Source organism: Micromesistius poutassou (genome assembly GCF_964030765.1).
Source record: "Micromesistius poutassou genome assembly, chromosome: 22".
In the NCBI taxonomy this organism is placed as follows: Eukaryota; Metazoa; Chordata; class Actinopteri; order Gadiformes; family Gadidae; genus Micromesistius; species Micromesistius poutassou.
The window spans coordinates 5,650,086-5,676,192 of NC_140292.1; the positions used below are offsets into that span (position 1 = coordinate 5,650,086).

A 26,107-nucleotide genomic window follows, 5' to 3' on the forward strand; every position below is an offset into this window, starting at 1 on the left:
GCTGTTATAGAGTAGGCTAGACTATACTACATGTACAATATGTCCACTTTAGTTTGATCATGACTGTCTTTTTTCAACATTAGAAAGCAATACTGTATACTTTTGACCTTGCCATTTATCTGCAACTTTTGTTATAGGCTTAGCTCTTTCATTACATATTTCAGAAAATAGGTATGGAACGAACACAACTGGGCCTTCCACATTTTAAACAGAAACTAAACAGTTGAAAACTGTAATTTATAGAGGGACAGTGTAACTTATACTTCAAACATATGAACCTGCACTGTGATACAGGCCTCCCTCGCACTTGTAAAGATCTAAGTAAATAATGAGGTCTAATCAAGAGATCAATACAGTTATAACTCAACCAATCCAGGGGTTTAGATTTGTCTCCATCGTTTTGGTGAAGGGCAATTAATGAAATCTCATTTTTCACTGGCTGCAGAGAAAAAGTTTCGGAGGGCAGGTTAAAAGTTAAGATAACAGCCCATAGTAGCTGTAGTTAATTATAGATGTTAGCTACAACAATGAAGGTTAAAACAGGTAAACAGTCAGGACCCATAGATAGCCGTATTATTACATGGAAGTATGTGCTTGTTGGCTGTTTCCAAGGCAACGTTTAAAGCCTCTATGGTGGAGTGCTACAGAAACAGTAGGCATAATGGAGGGATCGGTCATACAATTCATTAGGATCCTTTGAAAAGGAGTTATGTTCACAATTGTTTAAGAAGAAAATGTCAACTGTGGAACTTGAACACCATAAAAAGATTTTTCCACAAAAATATGTAGAAACTGTGGACTAGAAGACAATGAAATCTGAGTGTACTAGTATTAAATCTCATGAAAGACGAGATTTAACAGATTACATTTATGATGATAAATCCCTAAGCAGATTTAAAAGCATCACAATTCTAAAAAGCAATCATCTATTTTACTCAAGGATTATTTGTCTGATAAATGACCACAAGAGTTGCTTGCAATAATATTCTCCTTTTTTATTTGTAAAATGAAAAATAAAAATAAAACACAAATGTACTTCAAACTAAATCAAACTATAGACGGGGAGAGGGAGAGAAAAGATGGAGCCATTTTGATTAAAACACCAACGTTATAAATACAATGTCACTCTGAAGTCCATATTTTAAGTGCTAAATGTTGACCGAATGAGCTATTTTAAGATAACATCTCAGTAAAGACTTGTTAAAAGTCTAATTGGATGTTATTTTTTTTTTTCAACTGATTTAAAACCTATTTATCTAGGTCTCTTCTCTGCCAGCAGTTGCATGGCAAATGTGTTGAATGAAGGAATAGATAGCCTTCACATGTTTTTTGTTTACTTAAGACCATTGTGTGCAAGCTCTTAATTTATAACTTAATGTATTTTCCCACTCAAATCAATATTTTCAACGGCAGACATTGCTTTGCATCAAGAAACCCATCCTAAGCAAACATCAATGACACACAGAGAACCATGATAGAAAACAATGGGAACCCCCCAAAAAAAGAACATAAAGACCCCACAGGGAAGCTAGAATGATGTCAAACAAAGTCCTTAAACACCTTCTTCTCACTTTAAAAGGACGCGATCCCCCTATCAAGATCGCATCGTACGCTCGTTTTATGCATTGTGAAAAAAATCCCACACGATATTCGTGATTCTGAGCGGCTGAGCAGTCTATGCATGTGTGTGTGATTAACACATACACACACACGCGAGAATAAAGACCAGTGCTCAGCATTGCATTGTGGAGGACCGACGGCTTACAGCGGTGAGTGTGCGACGCATTGTTTGCGTGGTTTTAGGTCACGTTGGGATGCAGAATGGATGGGGGGGGGAGAACAGTCCTCTTGAGAGTGATGGTCATTTTGGTCTTGCTGTAATATCCATGGCCCGCCTCGGCTCCATCAAGGCTTCACCGGCTGGACAGACAAAAGGCTACCGAATTTGAAGTGCTGGATCACTGGAAACTTCTCCAAGCACTAGCACCATCATGAAGGAGAAGAGAGACAGATGAAGGCAGAGACAGAGACAGAGAGAGAGAGATGGAGGTCAATTGAAACACAGTGACCAGAGATGGATTGAATAAAGACAGGAAAACAATTCAGTCATTAGAGACAATACAAAGATAAGGATAGTGATGAGGGCTGTGTTGTTCACTACACCGGCCACTAAACCATCATGGGATCAAGGATAAGGAATAAGGTTTTGAATATACAAGCTCACTGAACTGTGTGTATGGACTGGGCATGTCACTTTCTTTCACGTCCTCAATCCCTTCACCTAACGTGTGGCAGGGGGTGAGATTCTAGATGCACCCCATTGCTGGTTCCTACCGGGAACAAAATAAACGCTAGAAACATTTGCAGGAAAATTATTAGAAACGGGAAATTTTGCAAATGAAACATGTCCGACTTTGCGTTGACTAGCCGTCTCAAAAGATCTGATGAGTGTCGTTTTGGATTTGATTCAAATAAACAAAAGGTTCTTACTAATGGAAGTTGACAGGATCTATTAAGACAGACGAAGCTAGTGCTGTTCGCTCTGATTCTAAACCATTCTTCCATCACGGTGAAAAACATGGTTGTGCCCCAGCCCGGACTCAAAATGTTCTTAAATAAAGCATCTGTACACCGTAGACTTACTACTTTAGATATAAACTTTGTGCGACAATCGGCAAGTTTCCTTGAGAAAATACCCTTCTTGCTCTTCTGTACTGTTGTGATGGTATCTCACCGGCTTGAATTACCCGCAAAGTGTTTCTGGTGCATATTTGTAGCAGTCTTCCCCCGACGTTAGTTGCATTTTGTTTGAGAACATTTTATAAAAAAACACTGTGGTCTGGCGACATTAGTAAATTAGAGATGAGCAGTGACTTGTCAAACTACCACAGCGGTTTCAGCCTCCATAAAACCCTCCTGCCTCAGATCGCAACATTTTGGGGCCAATATTCTAGTCACCAATTTGGCCCTGGTCCTCTCACTGGAAAAGCTAACAATTTAGAAAGTCCTGGGGGCCAAGGTGCCATTACTACTCCTATATATGGTGGACAACACCCATTCTGTTGCATCTAGGTTCAGGTCTAATGTTCAACTGAATGCCCTTTGAGTTTGAGTTTTTCTTCACACATTTGGTCATTTGTTCATGTATTGTATGGTGGCATCTATTGATTTCCAGATCTATTGTGTGATTAGGATCTTCATTAAAGAGTAAAATGCATAACTACATGTCTCGCCCACACACAGACACACCAAATCATTTCTGAAACTCTGGGAATTTATGGGGAAATATGGTCCAATATGGTCCGTAGTCTGAAAATATTGCTTGTTTCAATCGGCTATGAAAACATAACGAGCTAACAAACCAACCAACACCCTACATTAAACTAATTTCAATGATGGTACATCATCCTCGTTATTTTGACCATCATATATTCAGTGAATGCGTAGGGGAAGAAAGATAAACCACAACCATTTCCATTTTTCTATAACCCCACTCGCACTTTTTCAATTCAGGGATTCAACTAAAGTCCATGTCTTTTTGAAAGTCATGAGAGACAAAAGTCATGTTTCTACAGAGAAGTAGAGAGAAGGAGCAGCAGCGAGGGGAGAGAGCAGCTCGGAGAAAACATCCATTGGCTGGAAGAGAGAGCAAGAGCCTGGCCCCGGTGTGGGGCCAAGAGAGGGAGAGAGGAATGCAAGCTTGCTGATGGCTGCTGCTGGGGAGGGAGGGAGAGAGGGGGGGAGGGAGAGAGGGAGGGAGGGAGGAGGGAGGATGTGGAGGAAAACGGAGCGGAGGAAAGGGTGGGGGTGGGGGTGGATGTAGACTGCTTGGCCCCACAGCTCTCTGGGAAGACTCACAGGCTGCTGCTCGAAAGAAGAAAAAAAAAAACACAGGAAGTGGGCATGGGGGCGGGGAGAAGGGGGTGGGGCGAGGCAGCGCTAACACACAAACGCACACGCACACACACGCACATGGACACACACGCGCACACACACACACACACACACACACACACACACACACACACACACACACACACACACACACACACACACATGACCTCTCCTCTCTTTACTAGGTTGACTAGGTACTTTCCATACTTCTGAATGAAATCATTCTTACACTATTTATATATATTTATACACATTTGAAAGAGTAACAACTATGGTCTAAATACTATGTTGCATAAGCTAACAGCAAATAAAAATAACTCTTGTCCCACTCATGACTACCAGAAATGTTACTTGATGCCTGGGAGGTTAGATTATACAGAGTCTGTAAAAATGACTCTCCAATCCATTCGAAGTATTTAAACATTGAGTGTCTTTATATTTAACGTTTACATTTTTGTGTTAAAAGGATTAGAAACAGGCAGCAGACCATCTATAGATTAGTCATATCTCTGTTCAACTAATAGACACAAGGAGTTGGTTTTTATGTGGACTTTACCGTTATTTATCTTCATCTGAATAATTACTCTTAATCTAAATGTGTGGGGTCATATAATGCAATGTGTATATTCTTTAGGACACTAGTTCCCCACTAGGGGTCCCCAAAGATTCACAAAGCCTGTTTCTTCATTTTGCGTTATATTCCATTGTTATATCCTCATGTACCTTATAAAAAATGATAACATGTATAATAAAAATAATACTATAAATGCAATAATGAATTCAAAACGTAATGATATTCTTAACGCCCTGTCCAAGTCAAGGTTATTCTTAGTGCTTTCTTGGTAATCTTCAAATTAAATAGAACATACAGACAAGTAATAATTTCACTATAGGATGCAGTGGTAAACAGTTCAGAATAACCACGAAAGATATGACTGCAATTCCCCATGCGAACGGGGGATGAAAACAATGCAGCCCTCACACAGTGAAGTGGCTCATGTGCAGCTCCTGAGCACGTCACATGACCTGCAGCATGTCCCAAGCAGTACTTCAGGTCCCAGCTGTGGGACTGTGTGTTCAGATCAGCTCACTGCGGTCATAACAGCAGAACCTCTAACAGAACCCACTACAGATTCTGTGGTAAAATACCCCAGATCAGCTCACTGTGGTCATTACACTGGATTCTCAGCAGGACAAAGACACATGGCCTATGACTGTGATGTGTGCTGTGTGCTTCCGTACCTCGGCTTTATACATTCTGATCAGGCCCTGGTTGACCTTGGCCCAGTTGGGGACAGCGCTGATGTTCCACAGCTGATTGGAGTGCTCTGCGAACGGACCCGTCTTCATCTGCAGCGCGACAAGAGAGGAGAAACAACCGTGTTACAAATCATGTAAACAAAACAAACATGCTTTTCTTAAAAATGGCTCCATCCAAAAATGTTTCAATGCTTGGGGAGACACGATGACCATGTTTATGAGGACAATGTGTAGGCTAAACTTTTAAAGATATTGCCAGGACTCCAGGAAGAACATAAATCAGAAATGAAGCATCATTTCGGCTATTTTTTTTAAGAGTAAACTACAATACATTCCTATCCTCAAGCTTGACAGATATAAAACAAGGACTGAATATTTAATTGGATAAAGCCCAATACATACAAATATTGTTCATTCATAAATACGACTAATACTACTTTTGTGTCCGAGGCGCTTTATACACAAACAACACAGGGGAATACTGCAGCGCATGGTTTCAAATTGCACCTAAACACACAACAGACCACAGCTCGCTTTCTGTGGAAGTCATGCTGGGTTCAGACCCATACGTTTAGTATTTTATTACAGGTAATGATCAGACTTCAAACTAAACCTGCACGATGACTCACTAGTTTTTAATGGGAGAGAGACCATTTCTTTCCCACCACGCTTCATCCAAGAGGAATTACGGGCCCAGGACGAGAGCCCGGCCTGAGACCATTGGGTGTTTATTAACCCTGCAGCTGCTCCATACTCCACCCCCAGCAGAACACATCCCAGTGTGTGTGTGTGTGTGTGTGTGTGTGTGTGTGTGTGTGTGTGTGTGTGTGTGTGTGTGTGTGTGTGTGTGTGTGTGTGTGTGTGTGTGTCTGGAGGAGGGCTGGGGGAGGGGCCTCGTGGGGGGAGGGGTCAACCCCAAAAATCCCCTTGGGGGAGGGGGGAGGAGACTGATTCACAGAAACATGTGGAGAAGGAAATGACTCATGCGAGTTCGAGAAACACACACTGAAAAGAACAAACGCACGCACATGCATGCACGAAAGCACACGTGTGCACGCACACACGCACAAAAGCGTACACACACACACAAACATATACACTTAAAGTTGTACATTAGATATTCTGTAAACCCCTTTTCGATTATGCTAACATTTTGAAAAAAAAGAAACTGCCAAAGCATCTGTTGTAATGTGCATGGCAATAAATAAAGTGTTCATGGAAATAAAGTGACGTTGGCCCCGTTTACACAAAATAAATATCTGGATTCTACAACCGTTTTTGAATTTCCATTGTATCTTGATTGAAACATATCGGTAACAGGCACAACGAGTATGCCCACAGTCTTTACAAAAGATCCCCTTTTGATATTATGCAGGCACATCCAGAATTCAGCTTTGTAACACATCCATGGTTCTCACAAGCTCAATTAATGGGCAGAGACTTTGTGGCCGTGGTGGACCGGTTTACATTGCGCTGGATAAAGCAGAACGCAAATCAAGTTCAATAATATAAATGAAAAGGTGTAGGGCTCATAAAAACATAACAGAAATAGGCACACCGACGCAAGGCCTTTGTTACGAGAGGTTAACAGAGCGATGTACCAATCAAAGCAAACGCCTACTCTTCCCTCCTCACTATTGAGGCCAAGAAGAGTCATCTTCAAACACAGGAAGTGGGACAGGAAGTGAGGATGTAGCAACCTCTTGGCCTCTCATTGCCTTCCTTCACAATAAAAAAATAAAAAATAAAAATCTTTATGCTTCTTTAATTGAAAAAAGTGAAGTTCCCTTCCAATATTCTGCTCTCTTACAATTGTGCCTGCCAGTGAATTAGCTACAACCTCACTACAACACACGATTTTGAAAGCGGACACTCAATTAATTAGCAAAAAAATAATACATTTATTTTCTGTGATGGACGAAGTGGACAGTAGGCCAGTCTAACCTCGTTGATGAACTTAATGCACTCCAGGAACATGTAGTCGGGGTAATGCTCATTGACAACCTTGTCCTCTATAAAGTGCCGTGGTTCCAGTGTTGGGTGATCTAAAGAGAGGAGAGAAGAGACAGGGTGTAACAGCGTCCGCCCACCACCATGTGTCACTATTGGACCATAAATATCCTTGTATGACATCGATGGTCTCACAATTACAATGCAATACTGAGATTGCACAACCAATGTTTAATATGCATCAATGCTAAACTTTGAAAAAAGTAAGTTGGGCAAAATAAACATTAAGGTCTGTCAGTAGGTACTATTAAACAATTATTCGCCGAAGGCGAAGTGAATAGTGGGGAATAGCCCCCACAATTCACGGAGCCTGAGGTGAATAATTGTTTTAGTATATATTTTTAGTATATATATATAAATAAACAAGATAACACATTTTGCCTGGATTTATTTGTTTTTATTAGCAGTTTATTTGTTTTTATAAGAGTGACGAGACGACCGTCACACGCAACATTTTGCGATGAAAACAATTTCCCATGTTTGAGATCTCAATCATGGGATATTGTGCACTATCCCGAGTTAGCGAACCAATCAAATTGTGCCATCTTAGGAGGTTCACGTGTAGCATATACTAATGCTAGATATTGGATTGAAACCGTCAACCTCACATTAGACTACCATCATATGGAAAGTGGGGAGGCAGCTCCTACCAGACTTGATTTGGTACTGAGCACAGACGACGTGGATGTCAGATAAGAGTACTCGTACTTATTGCCCCTCCAGGAATTCACCATTGCAACAATTCACGCAACTTTGACCAATTCCCAAGAAATCTGAATGAGATGGCCTATTATTTGACCAATCGATGCACATTCCCCAGACGAAACACCACGTTTATTTACAAATTCAGTTCCTTGTTAATGAACGTCAGGAATGTGCTGCTTGAATGGAAATTATTGGGCCCAAATTATAGGGCATTGTTTGCTTTGTGATTCGACCAGAATTCCAGCAATTTTCACCCAATGCCCCAAATGTAAAAAAAAAAACCAACAAGACAATCTTGAGTCAAGACCTGCTTGACTCCATTCAGGTGACTTGAACTTGAGCTCTGAGGACTCCCTCCAGACTTCCTGACTGGACTACCACACTGGCTCCTACCTACTAGCTGGGCACTGCCCCATATGAAGGGCAGGAACTGGAAGTCGTCCAGACCCCAGACCCCCTGGCTCCCGGCCGGCTCCATGCGGTAGGTCTTCTGCAGCTTCCTCATCACCTCCAGGTATCTGGTGCATGGTAAACACATGCATTAATTAAACACATGATCAATAAAACACAGGATCATAACCTTTATTCAAAATATTTATTCCCATTCAACCGAATCATTAGTATGATAATGGCTAGCATCTAAAATTTGACCTGGTTTATAGCCCAGTATGAAAATGAAAACAAATTTGTTAGGCGCACATAATGAGTTTAAGGTTTGCATGCATTATTCAGACGAGCGTTACCATAAATGCTATTAAAACTTTCTATGGATTAGTGTATTTAATAAACACAGTGGGCTCGGGGGGGGGGGGTGTTGCATAATGCGTGGCCTGTGAAACTCGCTGATACTAACTGTGATGAAGGGCTGTACTAAATACAAGATGGACTTGACTTTGACGTGGAATCACCTGTTGAAGACTTTAAAGACCATAGCCATCTGGTCGTCCACCCGGAGTGCTCCCACCTTGCAGAGACAGCACAGGAAGGCGGCAAACGCAGCCTCGTGACCTGCAGGCATCACTTAGTCAAGTCACTTCATTCATGAAACACATATGGAAAAAACCAGGGTGGACGGAAGTACTGTATGGCTTGGGGAAATGTCAGAGCAACTAAACTAGGCTGGATTGATTTGAGCCCATTTCATTAATAAACTTATCGATGCAATTTAATTATCGTATCGATATGTTGAATCTAGGAAACATTTGAATCCATGGGTGTCTACATGTGTTCGTAGAGATAATTATTGATGTTCTTTACCCAATTAGACTTTGTTATTGTGGCCTAGTGAAGGTTTCTCTCATCAAATGAATAGACTCCATCGCCCCAGGACATTCTCTCTCTGTGTGTGTGTGTGTGTGTGTGTGTGTGTGTGTGTGTGTGTGTGTGTGTGTGTGTGTGTGTGTGTGTGTGTGTGTGTGTGTGTGTGTGTGTTCTCATGCACCCTCATCATTTGACGATTGTGATACAGTAGTTTGATCAATGTGGGAAAAGGCAGGCCCTTTGCCTGAACCAGGACCACATCCCTGGAAACGTGTTTAGGAATCTCAAGTTGGTACAATGTGATTTTAAATTATGTATAATTATAATAAACTCATTCATCACTTTGTGTCAGCTCCTCTCCCCTAAAGTAACGCCCTCTGACTTTGAACAAAGGTTACGGTTGCAGTGAGGAGCTGTGTGGTGCAGGGTTGGGGAAAAATTGAATATGCACAAATGGGTCTCTGGGAATCCTAGTCGAACAAATAGAGCACTACTAAAATATATTCTAGGGCACTTGCAAGGTCGTCCCGAAAACTGATATTGCACACAACTTGAGTGCAGCATAAGCCGTTGTTAAAGTGATGGACAAAATAACTCCATCGTTCAGTTTTATATGTTACTAAGCATTATCAAGGTGTGCATTCAGCAAATTATATTCAATCAAATCCATTGCAAATGCAATGTAATTTCAGTATTGATTTCCTTCACGCCCAAATTTAATGATGGCAGTTTATTTACTCGCTTCGTAGCCTAGAGGGCAACCAATTACCGTGCACTAACGCGGCCAAGGCAGTGCCTAATTACCAAACCCTCACAATATGGCAACGGTGGAGCAAAACGAAGCTCCACCGTCTTTCGAGTCTTTCGATGAATCAGCTTGACTTTCAGATATATAGGAATATTCTTTACATTTTCTGGGCTAGAACTTTGGTAGGTTTGTAGTGGACACAGCCGTCTGATATGTTATGGTTCTCATACATTTTTAGATCATGTTCCCTTTAAAAACATACAAAGTCTTGAATGCAATAAATATTCATCAACGTTACCGTTACCTGTGCCATAGTCTATCCTGGTGGCGTTCCCAACCGCCTCTTTCAGGTACACTGCAATCTCCTGAGCTGCGGGAAGACTGCTCTCTGGCAGCACGGTGGCGACCAGGGCCTCTGCTTCCTACACACACACACACACACACACACACACACACACACACACACACACACACACACACACACACACACACACACACACACACACACACACACACACACACACACACACACACACACACACACACACACACGTCTAATACACTGTATGCGGATCTATATGTTGGAGTTGGATTGGGAAAGTGTAACATTCAAAGTGTAGTGTGTTTTTGCTCTGTAGTGTGTGTGTGTGTGTATATGCATATGTGTGCGGGTGTGTGCAGTGAGGAGTGTGAGCCCACCTGATCCAGTTTGCTGTACCAGGTCCTGTAGGCCTTGTTCCCGAAGCGTGAAGGCTGATCCACAGGCGGGGTCTCGTCTATCCATCGGTCCAGGGTCCCCAGAAGATCTAACAACTTCTCCACAGTCTTCAATACAACATGACCAACAAAAGACATGAGTCAAAAAATTTTTTCATTCATTTAACATTATTTATATACTCAATGTTAGCATTATAGTTGTTGCTTTTTTGCATAAAATAGTGTTTAAAAGATACATACTGTTAATTACAATCACATGATTCAAAACAAATGACATTAAACACTATAAATCTTCTCTGTTTATCTTAAGTAATCTTTCCTGTACGTAATTTTTTTCCCTACAATTGTTTGGCTAAGGAAATCGTTTTTAGACAGAAGGCGAACGAAACATAACATTTTCTTATTGTCTAAGCCATACCTCTGAAACTTTGTATTCACAAGTGAGCTTCTTTCTTTTCACACCTTCATTCAGTGTCAAAATGAATCCCATGTAGTCAGCATACGCCTTTATTGAGACACAAACAAAAAGAGTGGTCAAATAGTAAGCAAACATTAATGTGCCAAATACTTAAATAAAGAAGTACAAACCCAATTTACAAGTTAGACTTTTCACACATTCAGTTTAACATAATTGTTATGATTATGTTATTGTTATGATAATTGATATGTTGCTATATAGCCTGCTTGTTTATGTTTTTCAACCAACCTGTATGTATTGTGATTTACTATGATGTGTTTTAACCAACCTGTTTGTAATGTGATATACTGTGATTTATCTTTAACCGTCCTACTATTATTGACCAGCCAGAAAAAAAGGATAACCCATATACTGTATATAAGAGAAGTGATATTTTTCAATCTGGCTGAGGATATGGCGAAACATAATTACATCCCTTTTTGAAAAAAATGCCAAAAACCTGAATAAATACAGAGGATAACTATACAAGTCTAGATATCCTGTTTTTCAGCAAGAACCCACTTGAGATCGCTTCCACTTCCCCATGTCTGGGACCATGCTGATCTCCTTCTTGGGCACCATGAAACTGAACATGGCTGGGGCGTTTGCAGCGTCATCCTCAGTGGAGGAACCTGAACAATGGTATTGGTAACATTGAGTTTAGTTTAGCTTAGGTCAATTTGTCTGTGTAGTATTAGGCAAGCAAATGTTTCACACAACAGGACATGACTGGGCTTATCTTCGTAAATCATTATGTTATTATGTTATGTTAATTATGTTTATTTAATGTTTAATGTACATGCATGGAAAAACTCATTTGTTAGAGATAAATGCATAGCAAGATATAAGCATCGACCCAGTAAAAATAGGGGACAGCAATCTACTACTGTATATGTTATGAACACAATATGTTATAAAATACATAATGTACTCAAGGTTAGAAAATAACTTGAACTAAAACCAAATAAAAACATACATGAGGATAAAAAGTATATCTTGTAAACTAGTATAACCCTGGCATTAAAAGTGAAATCATAACTTCAAACCATAAATAAATACATGATAGAGCAACTCTAAATCTATAGGTAAAATATAGGTAAACAAAATAAAGATGCATCAAAAATTATATTGTACACTAGCTAAGGGGCCATATAGCACCAATATTTAACGTTGTTCATAGAATTGAAAGGCCTACATCATTAATATAATATAGTCCGCTTCGTTTTGATTGCCCTTCCATTAACTTTAGAACCCGGCTAATGAAATCCTAATCATGGAACTGATGTTGTGTATGAAGGAGTTCAGGTGATGATTCACATATTAACATAATTAAAACCACAAATGGTGGTAGTTTAGGAGAATGAGAGTAGGAGCATGTTGTGACAGGTTCTCAGTGCAGGGGGTAACGTATTACATCAATAATATAGATTTTCCTCTAGTTCATTCCAGGTACCAGTCGAGTTGATAACTAAAACATCACCACTGCAAACTTATTGGTGCTAGCATTTATATCACCCTACCAAATACACATAGATTACTAATGCCTAATGCACCACCTAGTCTGCCTTTGTGAGACCTTATTAACTTAGTTGATTAAGCAGAAGGGTCAATTCTGGAGTTTTCATGATCTGCTAACATTTTAAATTGCATCACCATCACCCATCTCGTTTGAATGCTAGATAGTTCAGTCACAATTTCGGCCCTCTGCTGCAGCTAAAAGCGACGGGTATTTTATTCAGCGTTATACAAAGCACTATGAAATAAGCCGCATGTCTAGAATAAACAAATATCAATTCAACTGGTACGTTCCCCTACCTGACTGGAGCTCGGCGTCCGCCATGTTTACAATGGGCGTATAACAACGACGTCAGCTTTCAACTTTCACCCTCTGTCATTTTAACAAACCTGCACCATACGCTACCGAACCCATGGGGGCGCTGTTGTCCCATCAATAGCAAATATGTATTATTCGCTGATTATATTTATATCCATAGATAATAATATTACATGTCATACACATACAGACATCCAGAATATTATGAAGGATTTTTGTTAATTTTTTGCGGACACTGTCATATAACCAATACTGTGCATTCGAAAGCACGTCTTGCTGGATCCTAATAGGGTAATAATAGCTTATAGAGATGAATATAACCGACGAATAAATCTTCCGCATATCCTAGGAGCCTTATTTAGTTCCCCCACTGTGTCTTTCCAGGGGTCACATTCTTGGGGTTGTCCTTTTACAGTTTAGCCATTCGTTTATCCATCCGCTGTCAGGCTGAGAGTGAACCCTTCATTTTAGCGTTGTCATGGTCTACTGCAACACAATTCCGGTCTCTTACTTCCAATGAGCTGTGTACGCCGGTCAATAGTCCACGGAGCGAGATGAATATGAACATGACAGTAATAATAAAATATGGACTTGGACGAAAAAACTGTTGACGATGCAATATGCGATACATAAACGGATTTCCCTATATTGCAAGTCCCTCCCACTCGCCTCTCTCACGGCGGAGCCCATGCAACCGGAAGTTCCGCCCTGTCTCTCGCCAATAACGTCTATTTGGAGCACCCCGGTCCATCCACATCGTGAGCGCCTTGCATGAGGTTACATGGCTGTAGTGTTGTGCGTATCGTAGCTCAGTGGGAAGACCTTTTACCTAGTTATACATCGACCAAAATTTTTGGACGTTTTGATCCAGAATGTGGGGTATTTTAACCAGAACGACGGTAAGTTACCGTGGTTAGTTTCCTTTTAGGGACCTTTTAGTTTCGCTTACAGTAGCTATCTTCGAGTTTTAGGTATCGTTAGGTTTCACGCAGACATCAAAACCTAGCTGATTGTTGTTAGGTATGGGAATGTTTATTTTATATTAATATCGGTAGTATGGTCACTGTTATGCTTTTTAACTCTTGATAGCAAGCAATGATCGGCAAAATGACCAATGTGGATTACGTTGGATCCTACACAATGGCTACACAATCTGTCTGACACAAGTGTCTTTTGAGCGTATTTTGCTATTGATTATTATTGTATCTGTAGTTCAATTTAAATATAAAATGATTAAAACATGCTTGTCTGTCATAGTGGGTTTGTTTAGCTTCTTGACACCAGGTTGACCTGCTCGGTAAATGTAAATGAGTGAGTTTAATCAGCTAATTAACTAAGGTTAAAGTTGCTGTCAATTAAAGTTAAACTCATAATATTCCAACGAATATGCTATTGAGTAACGTGACTCATTAAATGAACATATATTTATTACAGGGGCGCTAAATAAACATATATGTTACTGCATGTGCTTGCAATGTCCAAATTCTATTCGACCTGAGTTCTCGCGACAGTTCATTGGTGGCAGCCTATTTATTACACTTTGCGTGCGTTAATTTACATGGCGAAATCGTGCGTGTTTTTATAATCTATGGTATCAATGTACACAGTATCAGATCGTCCTCAAATAATATACCGACTCAGTAGTGTTTATTTTATGTATATATGAAACACTAACGTTACATATACAATAGCAGTGTTATTGTGTTATCAATTTTTAAACTGTTGTTGAGACTTTTTTTTAAAATGTTATAACTTAGAAATATATGAAATATAACCATACAGGAGTTCACAAAAGGTGGACAAAAACACTTTTGTCCACATTTTGTCAACAAACTACACTAATGCCGCTTTTCCACCGCCAGTACCTACTCGACTCGACTCGACTCGACTCGACTCGCCACGCCTTATTTGCGTTTCCATTGGCAAAAAAAGTACCTGGTACCTAGTACCGGGTACTTTTTTTTAGTACTACCTCCGTCGAGGTTCCATGCCAGCGGAGTAGGTACTTTTGTGTGACGTAAACAGGCTGCTGGTAACTGATTGGCCAGCGGCTGTAAATGGGAATATTCACTCAAGTTAAGTTGTGTCCGGCGTGGTTGGAGTCCACGAACCCGCTCCCGAGGGGGACACTGATCAGCGTTTCGCCGTGTGTGTCGCTCCTTTCCCGGGGCTAGTTAGGCTGCGCGTCGTTATGTGTGTCGGGCGTGGTTGTGTGTGTCCGGCGTGGCTGGAGTCCACGGACCGGCGTTTCGCTGTTTCGTTTCAGTGTCGTTCCTTTCCTATAGGGCTCGAGTTTCGCCTCTATCAACGTTACCGTATGACAACAATAGACGCGCAGTCATTGCGCTTTTTATTTTATTTTATTTTATTTCCCATCATAACCTTTCCCGGGAATCAGGAAATAGTCTTGATCAGATTCAGATTTCCCGGGAATCGCGTCTCCCGTGATTAAAACCTAATGACGACCCGCCCATGGTGGAGAGGTTCTTTTCTACGACCCGCCCACATTGAAGAGGTACTTTTTTAGATGGAAACGCAACCAAACCGAGTTGAGTCGAGGCGAGTCGAGTCGAGTCGAGTTGGTACTGGCGGTGGAAAAGCGGCATAAATGTACAGTTCCTCATGTATACATACTTTATTTAAGGAATAAAGGAAGAACCAAAATATTACGGAAGAACTGAAAACAATGTAGAACTGAACTTTTATTTTGAGTCTCCATAGAGGGGCGTCTTTTAACTAATTAGCAATAATAATGCATAATTCAGGCCTAGTCGATAATGATACTGAACAGTAATATATGACCTAAAATAAATGACACAAACTTGAATATTATTAACATAAATATTTTTCTGTTCACATCATGGAACAGGCTAAAAAGCGCAAAGTAATTCATCTTTCATCATTATATATACATACACATATACACACATTACAGATTTCTACTATTTACAAAGACAATTAATGGTAATGCTTGCCACACAAATAGATAGCGAAGATGGAGCAAAACAACACAAACACACAAACTCCCCTCCCCATCATTTTCAGAAGTCTCATGGTTCAATGCAGTAATTGTATCAGTTGAGCAGGCTGAATAAGTGATGTCAAATTGACACTCAGTTAGTCATTATCCCTGATGACCTATCTATTATACTACTAGTGTGAACAGCGGACCAAAGTCCCTGTACAATTTTCCTGTAGATTATTTTGTCTTGGTCCAGGTCCTACTTTTTAAGTCAGTAATTAAGCACACAGCTGGGTAAAGTCAAGACATTTAGGTGTTTTGTTTTTTCGGTCTTGAAATATGTGCACCATCAACCAAAAAATATGTGTTTGGTGTAGACAATAGTTTCATGGAGATAGTGGAGTCGTTTTGGCCTACACTTATAGTGCAGAACAAACATTGTTTCTTAACATTGGTTGTTTGTTCATTTACGGTTGGATATGGGACTTGTTGTTTTCACATATATGACAATTAATTAATTAAAAAAAGATCAATGTCACGTAAACATAAACACAGGCCCTCTACATATACATAGTCTACGTTTACTACTTTAACAAACAGCCTTAGTACGCCTGCACGAGACTCATCCAGGCTCAGTGAGCATCACAATTCCCACCATTCAAAACTAATCCCCCCGTCCCGCTCTAGTTTAAAATGGGGATGGAGAAAACCAGTGGCTTGGTGAGGCCGGTTTCTGCGACCAAGCTTGCTGGCCGCTTCCTCGCCCATCAAGAAGGGCTGCCAAACCTGCCGGTGCCAGCCCTGCAGCAGACATGTGACCGCTACCTGGCGGTGCTGGAGCCCATCGTGGAGAAGGAGAAGCTGAAGCGCACCAGAGAGCTGGTGACAGACTTCCAGAAAGCAGGAGGCGTGGGGGAGAGGCTGCAGAAGAGCCTTGAGAAGAGAGCGCACGGCACCGAGAACTGGGTGAGTACTTAAAGGGACAGTCTCTCCTTCCGTGGAGTGAATTGCAATGGATGTATAAGTGGTGTCCCAGCCCCTTAGTAGACTTTATTTCTCGACTGCTACGGCATCGGAGGCGGGGTCACGATGGGAAGGAGCCCTCGCATGTGGCCGAGAGATGCGGCCTTTGTTCTGACACAACCAGTGTACAGGAGAAATGTTTTGAAGAAATTGGTGAAAGGAAATCAAACCGCAGCACAGGCATCTCACAACTGAATTTAAAATTGTTAAATAAATCAGAAATAAAAATAACCCTTGTATACATACTGTATAGCTACTTTTCTTTTTTTAATTATAAGCTGGACAATACAGCGATGCAAGAAAACCATCCATTGACTCAATTATCTCTTAAATCAGAATAATAGAAAGCATTTTTTAGCTAGCTAATAACTATGAAGTTAGCAAATCTAAATGATCTTTTATCATGGTTTATTAGGGAAAAAAGATCAATGCAATGTTGTGGCAAGTTTTTGAGAGGATGAAACATGTCTGCAATGTGTGAAAAGTGTCTGTTCGTGCAATGTAGAAACGGTACAACACTATCATCTCCCTGGAAGTTATTTATGTATGTACAGTAGGCTGCAGCCTTGCTACGCCGTCTAATTTCTACTGGACAAAGGCACCTTCATAGGACGGTGCAACCAAGGACAGAGACGAGGAAGGCTGCTGCAGCTAAGGCTTTGGGACACAGCTACAGTTTGGCATAACCGAGGGCTACGTTACAAATACCACGGGAACATTTTAGACTCACAGTGATGAATTAAAGCTGAACAGCCAACACAGGGCAATGGGCCAGTGTGTAAACAATACAGTACAACGTGCAATCCACAATGACTTTCGAGTATATGAATTCACTTCAGCATTGATAGGCAGGAGCCACATTGCTACCATGTTTCTTTTTTCCATTTTGTTGACATGGGTTATGCAAACAAAAACTATGTACACAGAACTGCTGTTTAAATAATACTGCTATCACAATGTCCTCTAGATTTTGATGATGAACATGGAAAAGATAAATAATATTTAAAGATTTCACAAAAGTGTGTGAGCTACCCTTGAAATATCTCAAAGCGCCTTGGCTTCATGTCAGTTTTGGAAGAACTTAACTACATTTGTACTCTTGTCATTTGTCCAGCTGTCTGACTGGTGGGTGCTGTGTGCCTACCTGGACTACAGACTGCCTGTAGTGATCCACTCCAACCCTGGACTGCTCCTCCCCCGGTTGGACTTCCGCGACAAGCAGGGACAATTGAGGTATGGACGCAGAAGGTGCAATTCATTGGGCAATATTACCACCTCTACTAGGAGCACCAACACATCCGTGCCTTAAAGCAAGGGGGCTGCAGTTATGTTAGCAGTGGAGCACGCCAGAAAATAAAAATAAATAACCAATGTAGCAACGAGGTTAAAAAAAGTAACATGCAAGTTTTGAAAATGGACTCAACATGCTGTTACTTTAATGTGCATTTTATGTTATAGAAAACTTAACAACAATTACCAGTGGTGTTGATAAGGTTATATCCCCGAGAATATAACTTGAATGAATAATTAAAGTGCATATTAAAATTTAATATAACATTTTCAATATAGCTTATTGAATATTAAAGTGCTCTCTTCCCAGGCATGCAGCCAAATTGATTGCTGGGGTTTTGGACTTTAAGACACAGATAGACAAGTGAGTATCAATATTTTCTTTGCACACTTTTTTTTTACAATTCAGGCTATAACAATTATTTTCATTGTCAATTAATCTATTTATTGATTGGTAAAAACAATGCAGTGATGCATATCACTGATGACGAAGCCCAGAGAAATGTCCTTCATTTGTGAAGACAAAGCAAAATGCTTCACTGTCTTCCTTTTATGAGGACACGCAAAAAGGAAGGACATGAGGACATTCTGCTGAAGTAGAAAAAAACCAAAATGACACGTGTTCTGTCAAAGACTATTCGATCTAAATGATGGCTCACAATGACCCTGACCTTTTTTATAGATCATTATTCTAATCACTATATTCAGCCGTCCCTAACGCCAGGTGATCTCGCCCCACAGCGAGACGCTCCCCGTGGAGTACATGGGCCGGAGGCCTCTGTGTATGAACCAGTACTACCAGCTCCTGTCTTCCTGCCGCGTGCCCGGCATACACAGAGACTCAGTGGTCAACCACGCCAAGGGGTCCACACCCTCCACGCACATGGTGGTGGCCCACAACAATCAGGTGGGGAAGATAGCCTGAGTAGCTTGTCTTGTATGACCATATGTTTAAATGACAGGGAATTAACAAAAAATGTGAATGGCAATTGCCGTGATTTTAATTTTTTTTTTTCAATTCATGGATACTTAAATGCCTCTCATGCACATTGTTTTAGTTAACAAAGTGATAATACCAAGCATTAACTATAATAGACTAACTCCTACCTAAGTGACTTGATCGGTTTATAATGTTCTTGAAAATGTAATTTATTTTAATGTTTCTTACTTGATATCTGAATCTCATTAAACAATCCCTTCATCTCTCTCCATCCCGGTTCTGTGAATCAGTTTTTCACTCTGGATGTGTACAACAGTGACGGCTCGCCGCTCAGCGAGGACCAGCTGCTCACCCAGCTGCAGAAGATCTGTGACTCCTCAGCGCAGAGCAGCGAGGAGCCCGTGGGAATCCTCACCTCTCAGGACCGCAACGTCTGGGGCAAGGCTTACCTGGAGCTCATCAAGGGTAAGCTGAGCGCTAGTCTGGCACGGCAGTATAAAAAGACATACCAGGAACTGGAGCCCGATGATGTTTATTCTGGGGTAGTTTCCGTATGGCAGTGTAGGAGGCAGCGTTGATCCACTGTGTCATGAACTGTCTACTTGTCAGGGAGAGTTCTTGATTGACATGCAATCAGGCTGGACCAATCCTAGGCCATACCGTCAGCAGTGCTGCTAGAGAAACAGACTTGTGGTGAAACAAACGTGAATGGGAACGGGAATACTTTATCAGATTGTCCAGACAGCGCTTCTGAGGCTTAACTGTCTTTTGTCTCCAGACTGTTCAACAGAGGTTGATAATCTGTTCTTCATCAGGTTTTTTTTTAGTTTAAAGCCTCTTTGAGCCCCTTCTAAATAGGTTGGTTCCAATAATGACGTTACGAAAAGGGAAAAGGTGTAAATAAATCCCATGTTTTTCTTTTCATGTCCAGATCCGACAAACAAGGAATCTGTGCAAGCCATCCAGAGGAGCATCTTCACACTGAGCCTAGACTCCATGTCCCACGATGCACCGGGTGAGACGTACCACAGTGGAGCAGCGCAACAGATGCTCCATGGGGGAGGCAGCCACCTGAACAGTGGCAATCGGTGGTTCGACAAAACACTGCAGGTGGGAAACAGGACACACACACACACACACACACACACACACACACACACACACACACACACACACACACACACACACACACACACACACACACACACACACACACACCGAATAAACACCTGCTACCAGCCAATTGCAGATAGATTTGACCATCTGGCAGGTAGAAATTTTGTCATATTAAAAACAATTGCTTGGCTGGTAAAAATCTTTCACTAATGCAGGTAAAAAGAGTGAAACTTGGATTTTGGACCCACATGCATGTTCACAAACCTCATGACCATCACATTTCATAGAGCACTGATTTTATGGCTTTTACTCACCAATGGCCATTTTGCTCTATCCTCCTCATGAAAGCTTGTCTCTTTATTGTTGGCTCACATTGTTATGTTTTAATCCTTGCTTCAGTTAGATGAACATAAAATCTCAACTAAGACATGCTTAACAGTTTAGTAATGCTAAACAGTTAAGTTTTTCTAAACAGTTTAGTTTGACTAAACTGTTTAGTTTATGCTAACCTGGAAATCCCACCTGAACATGTGAGAACACAACATACTTGTTGTGTTCTCATATCGGCACGGTCGCTCTAACCTCATGCATTGCACCATAACTTCTCTGTTAATGGTGTCGTTCTGCCAGTTTATCCTTGGAGAGGACGGCATGTTTGGCCTCAACTATGAGCACGCCCCTGCAGAAGGCCCGCCCATAGTGGCCCTGATCGACCATGTTGAGGAATACACGTGAGTCAAGTCCTTAATACATGCTATAATACAGTAACATGTTGTAAAATAAAAGTAACGTTTAAGGGAACCCCTACTCTTGGTTTAGAGAGTACTCCCAGGAGGTGGGAGGTGTTATCCCCATGGTTACTGCTAAGACCAACTTTGTGATCCTTATTTTTTAATTCTTTAGAAGCTTTTCTAGAAAAATGTCACACACACACTAGACTAGACTAGATATACTAGAAGCCCTGTCAGATTGAGCAAATAGCTCCCCAGATGGAGCGCCACAAGTTTGAGTTTGGAACAGCGTAGGACATTCACAAACAGGAGTTTGTTTCCTGTTTTGTGAGGGGATTTGGATGCATGTATACCACAGTAGTCTACACAGTGTTCATTTAAAACCTTTACATACAACCTTCACATACATTTCTTCATCATTTTCCGGCCGGGTTGTTAGTGCTGGCCGAGTTTGTGTTCACTGTTCGCCAAGAATGTTACTGTTAGCCAAAACTCAGACGTTAGAATATTAATCTAAGGTCTGATTTGGGAGACTACGTTTCAGTAGATTGAATATATCTGGTAAAACTCATCACCTTCTCTCAGCCTATGCAAGAGCACGAGTGAATAGTCAATATGAACACGTTGCTTCACAGAAAGAAGGCGGACATGGCCAGCTCTCCCATGGCTCCTCTGCCTGCGCCCCGCAAGCTACACTTCAACCTCACGCCCGACACCCGGAGACACATCGAGGAGGCCAAGCTCCACCTCAACACGTAAGATGGGCCCACCTCACTGTCCAACTGTCCAGGTCATTCTCTCTGATGTTATTTTATTAAACGTGCTGTAGGTACGATTTGAGGGTTGTAACGAGAGAGAGTGGAAAAGAGCAGAACAGAGATATATTTGTGTGTACAAAGATGATTGACACGGAAGACGAGGACAGGGAAGAGCACTGATTGGTCAGAAATTAGCGAAGGGCAGTATACTATTTAAAATCTCAGGTTCCTAAAGAGGTAGGCACGTAGTCAACCAGAACAGATATTTCACTAATTTCACTCACTACTGACCAATGGCCTAGTATTTTTTAACAAATTATACTCATATTACAGCTGTTAAATCTAAACTACAGCACCTTTTCTTTTACACAGTCCTAGGTTATAATCAACGTTTTAAATAGATAAAAATCGCATATGTTTATGCAGCGAAATGCACCATGGGAATCCTTTACTGTGAAGGAGGCTCCTAAAGAATGTTCAATCATTTCCTCCCAGGATGGTCCAACAGCTAGACCTCAAAGTGCTTGTGTTCAAACACTTTGGGAAGAACATCCCCAAGTCCTTCAAGATGAGCCCAGATGCCTTCATTCAGATTGGGCTCCAGCTGGCATACTATCGGTGAGGCGGTGTGCACATGGAATCGTGCCTTTTTTAAAATCAGATCCACTTTACACAAACTTTATGAACCTACCAAGTTGCCAAAAAGGCTTTTAAATGATTTCAGACTCAAGTGATGAACTGTCATTTGTCTTGGAAGAATGACTTTGACTTGACATTCCAAAATCTTGGCTTGTGATGATGCAGCGTGCATAAGGCCCAATTCAAATAAGCAGTTTCAGTATTTAATTAAGTATGTTTTCATTTTTTCAAATGAAGATACATACTTATATATGCATCTTGATTTGATTCACTTAAGTATTGTATTGATTTGATTCATACATAGTCAAGATAAAATAAAAAGGAAAAAGATATCTACATTAGTGTTTAATCCTCTCACACCTTTGTTCAGTCACACTTGCACAAGAATACCATTGATGTTGAATAAATTATTATAATATCTATAATAATATATTCTTTGGAGAAAATAACCCTTATTACGGAATTTAAGACCCCAAATGAAATCTCGACGGGGTCATACTTCAATAGCATTGGTGCACATGGTTCAATGGTGGGGTTTGGCCCTGCCATAAAATACCACTGAGCCCCTCACTTATTCTCTCTCTGTTTCCCTGTCTCTGATGTCTCTCTTGGAAGGCTCCACCAGAAGTCTTGCTCCACGTATGAGAGTGCCTCTTTGCGTATGTTCAGACTGGGTCGCACAGACACCATACGCTCTGCTTCAATGGACTCTTCTAACTTCGCCAAGGCTTTTGATGACCCCGGGAAAAAGGTCTGGTTGTTTAGGGCTAACTTGTTAACTACTGTCTTAATTAAATTATTATTATTTTTTTTCAGGTTTTCATTCATACTACAGGGCTGATAGCGTTCCGGCGCCACGCTGGAATTCCTGTGTACCGACGTGTCTGCGGAAAAAAAATTAAATAAAATCAGGTTCGCGTTCGCGTGGTCTGACACTTCCCAAGATCGGAGAGGCGCTTTCACTCTAACCACACCAGTAGGCCTACTTCATCAGATCTTAATCTTATAATATCTTATCTTTAGTAAGCTATATTTTTTAGTTTTCTATTAAATAGTATTCTCTTAATAGCAAATTGTTTTGAATAAACAACTTTAGGGTTGTAGTATTATATATTTTTTGTTGCACTGTACTGTTTCAAAATGTATTTAAAACAAATGGTGCATATTTTGCAGAAAAATGAATGTCACCTTGTTCATGCCCTTTAGTCAATGGTTAGGCTACTAATCAATTCCTAGTTTACTTTGGAGTATTATAATTGCCACCTACTGACCTTTCTTGGTATGGCTGTAGTAAGTAAGCAAGCAATAAGTACGCAGGTAAGTGACTAGTTAAAAGCAAGGATGGATTACTGAACAGGCCTACCAGGCCCAGGGTCACAAGAGCTCTGGTGCTCTACACAAAGATGCTACTGTAATATAGGCTTATATTTGGTTTGTTTATCTCATGTCTGAATGTTGTCAATTTATTTCCACAAAATTCACCAGAATCTATCATTTAAGGGACTATTTATCCAAATTTTCCTCCAGGGGAGCATACCCCTGGATCCCACTTGACAATTATGTTGATCAGGGCATATATCTTGGCTTAGGGGCCCACTTACCTCCCAGGGAAAAAAGTTCAGGCTCATGATTTTTTTCTACTATCACCCCTGATACTATCAAATACACGTGTACCTCCCACCGATTTATGAATGACATTCTGTCTCCTCTCTGTTGTAAAGAACACAGAGAAGGTGGCTTTGTTGGAGCGAGCGATCAAGGCCCACCGGGCGTACACTGAAATGGTAAGAACTGCTGACGATAACATTTGAGTTTGGAAAGATTTCCCCAAGGATAATAGATCTGTAACTCATTCCTACAGCTTCCTGGCTTCCATGAAGTGCAGACAATACACACCTCTGTCTTTTATATCTGTAGTGGCTTCAAGGATTTACACTTCTGTACCACACGCCTGTTGGTCACACGACTGGCCAAGGCTGAGACTGTCTTTTCTGCTTGCATATGACGACCAAGGTTGTTGGGCCCCTCTAGGTCCCTCCAATCAACACACAGCTTAACTTTCACACCCTACTCACACTCTCCTTCTATCGCTGCAGGCGATCCAAGGCCAGGCTGTAGACCGCCATCTCCTGGGCCTGAAGCTGCAGGCCATTGAGGAGCAGGTGTCGCTACCGGATATCTTCACCGACCCCAGCTATGCTGTGGCCATGCACTTCAAAATGTCTACCAGCCAGGTATGAAGATACCCTGCAATACGTGTGATGTATTAGTGGAATATAAACACACCACGCTTTCATTCAAATCAAGATCTTTCCACTTTGTTTTTGAAAAAAAAGCTTTTCATGACATAGATGTATCATGTAGCTTAGGAGGTAGAGCAGGTTGGCTGGTAACTGCAAGGTTGCTACTTCGATTCCCGGCTCCTCCTAGCTGAGTGTGTTGAGGTGTCCCTGAGCAAGGCACCTAACCCTAGCTGCTCCTGACGAGCTGGCTGTGGCCTTGCATGGCTGACACCGCCATCGGTGTGTGAATGTGTGCATCAATGGGTGAATGTCAGGCAATATTGTAAAGTGCTTTGGGTGGCCTCTGGTTACAAGAAAAGCACTATATAAATGCAGTCCATTTACCATTTACCATCATCTTATCCAAGGTTCCAGCAAAGTCGGACTGCGTGATGTGCTTCGGGCCGGTGGTAGCGGACGGCTACGGCGTGTGCTACAACCCAAAGGACAAGCACATCAACCTGGCCGTGTCGTCCTTCAGCACGTGCCAGGAGACGGACACGGGGCGCATGGTGCAGGGCGTGGAGACCGCCCTACAGGACATGAGGACACTGCTGGAGTCCACGCCAAAGGCCAAGCTATGAAGCGCCTTACTTTTGACCATGATTATTTATAAATAAATTAAGAGAGAGAGGGTCGCTTCAGAGTCCCTTGGCTTGGGGTGCATTTGGTCTGTTTATTGATTAAACATGCACTTTAGGTAAGCTGGAATGTGTATGATTTGAGGTTCACATTTCTGTTTGGTTGTGTTTTCTTTCTCTTCTTTTTTGTTTTGTCTTGTCTTATCCGGTCCAGGGATAGACTGGTGTGACAACCACATGTGCCTACACTGGTAACATTTCACTATTTCTCAGTTTTATATATTTAGTATAGGAGTACTATTTTTAAAGGTGCAGTGTGTAGAATTGAGTGGCGTCTAGTTTAATAGACTTTGTAGTATGTTTTAATTAGTGTATAATCCCATAAAAATATAGGGATTCGGCTGGTTGCAATCTGCAACCCCACTGCTATATTTCACTAGTTCCTACACATTACACTGTTTAAATTAAATTATTATCAATGTAAAATTTATTTAAATAGTTGAATAAGTCAACCACAGTGATCAGCGGCTTCATTGTGGATGGTTGTGCTTCAGACGCTGTAGGCCAATCATTTTATGAGGTGATTCCCTGTATGATTGTTTCATATTCACGTTGTTTTACACGCTGTGCTGTTGGGAAACTTTGGATCCAACATTTTTAATGTTTACCAGATTTCTTTACCGGTTCATTATAATTTTACTGTACGACTCATGTCCAGTGTCAAACATTGTGTTGCCATTACAGTCTATGTTTGCAGTTGCCTTTGGATTATGAAGAGAGATTATGAAATGTGTGTGTACATGTGTGGAGATGTATCTTAAGACTTGACATATACAAGACAAATTACACACTTGATGCAAGAATGTCTTAAAAGTGTAAAATAAAATTTTCCAAAAATGA

The 26,107-nt window shown here is 41.1% G+C and overlaps 2 protein-coding genes across 2 annotated transcripts; one reads left to right on the top strand and one right to left on the bottom strand.

Annotated features, from left to right (window-relative positions):
- Positions 1–974: 974 nt before the first annotated feature.
- ptpa (protein phosphatase 2 phosphatase activator) lies at positions 975–12,919 on the bottom strand. The gene is made up of 10 exons (XM_084486249.1): positions 12,867–12,919; positions 11,574–11,683; positions 11,013–11,099; positions 10,577–10,702; positions 10,182–10,299; positions 8,778–8,877; positions 8,263–8,387; positions 7,099–7,199; positions 5,137–5,244; positions 975–1,980 (listed from the first exon to the last, which is right to left on the bottom strand). Exons 1-10 carry the CDS (start codon positions 12,889–12,891, stop codon positions 1,906–1,908), a joined length of 975 nt encoding a protein of 324 aa, XP_084342375.1. The 5' UTR covers positions 12,892–12,919; the 3' UTR covers positions 975–1,905.
- Positions 12,920–13,638: 719 nt separating this feature from the next.
- crata (carnitine O-acetyltransferase a) lies at positions 13,639–26,107 on the top strand. Its single transcript, XM_084486065.1, has 14 exons — positions 13,639–13,784; positions 16,535–16,813; positions 17,985–18,103; positions 18,471–18,524; positions 18,902–19,067; positions 19,391–19,565; positions 20,032–20,210; positions 20,847–20,947; positions 21,583–21,702; positions 22,201–22,323; positions 22,960–23,095; positions 24,066–24,128; positions 24,441–24,578; positions 24,995–26,107. Exons 1-14 carry the CDS (start codon positions 13,758–13,760, stop codon positions 25,208–25,210), a joined length of 1,896 nt encoding a protein of 631 aa, XP_084342191.1. The 5' UTR covers positions 13,639–13,757; the 3' UTR covers positions 25,211–26,107.

Excerpts from the sequence above, each read along its gene's own strand:
- ptpa (XM_084486249.1), bottom strand. The coding sequence starts at position 12,891 with ATGGCGGACGCCGAGCTCCAGTCAG. Across the intron at positions 10,300-10,576 it reads GGTACAGCAAACTGGATCAG|GAAGCAGAGGCCCTGGTCGC; the intron begins GTGGGCTCACAC and ends GTGTGTGTGTAG. Across the intron at positions 7,200-8,262 it reads GGGCAGTGCCCAGCTAGTAG|ATCACCCAACACTGGAACCA; the intron begins GTAGGAGCCAGT and ends TCCTCTCTTTAG.
- crata (XM_084486065.1), top strand. The coding sequence starts at position 13,758 with ATGTGGGGTATTTTAACCAGAACGACG. Across the intron at positions 18,525-18,901 it reads TTTAAGACACAGATAGACAA|CGAGACGCTCCCCGTGGAGT; the intron begins GTGAGTATCAAT and ends CTCGCCCCACAG. Across the intron at positions 19,068-19,390 it reads TGGTGGCCCACAACAATCAG|TTTTTCACTCTGGATGTGTA; the intron begins GTGGGGAAGATA and ends TCTGTGAATCAG.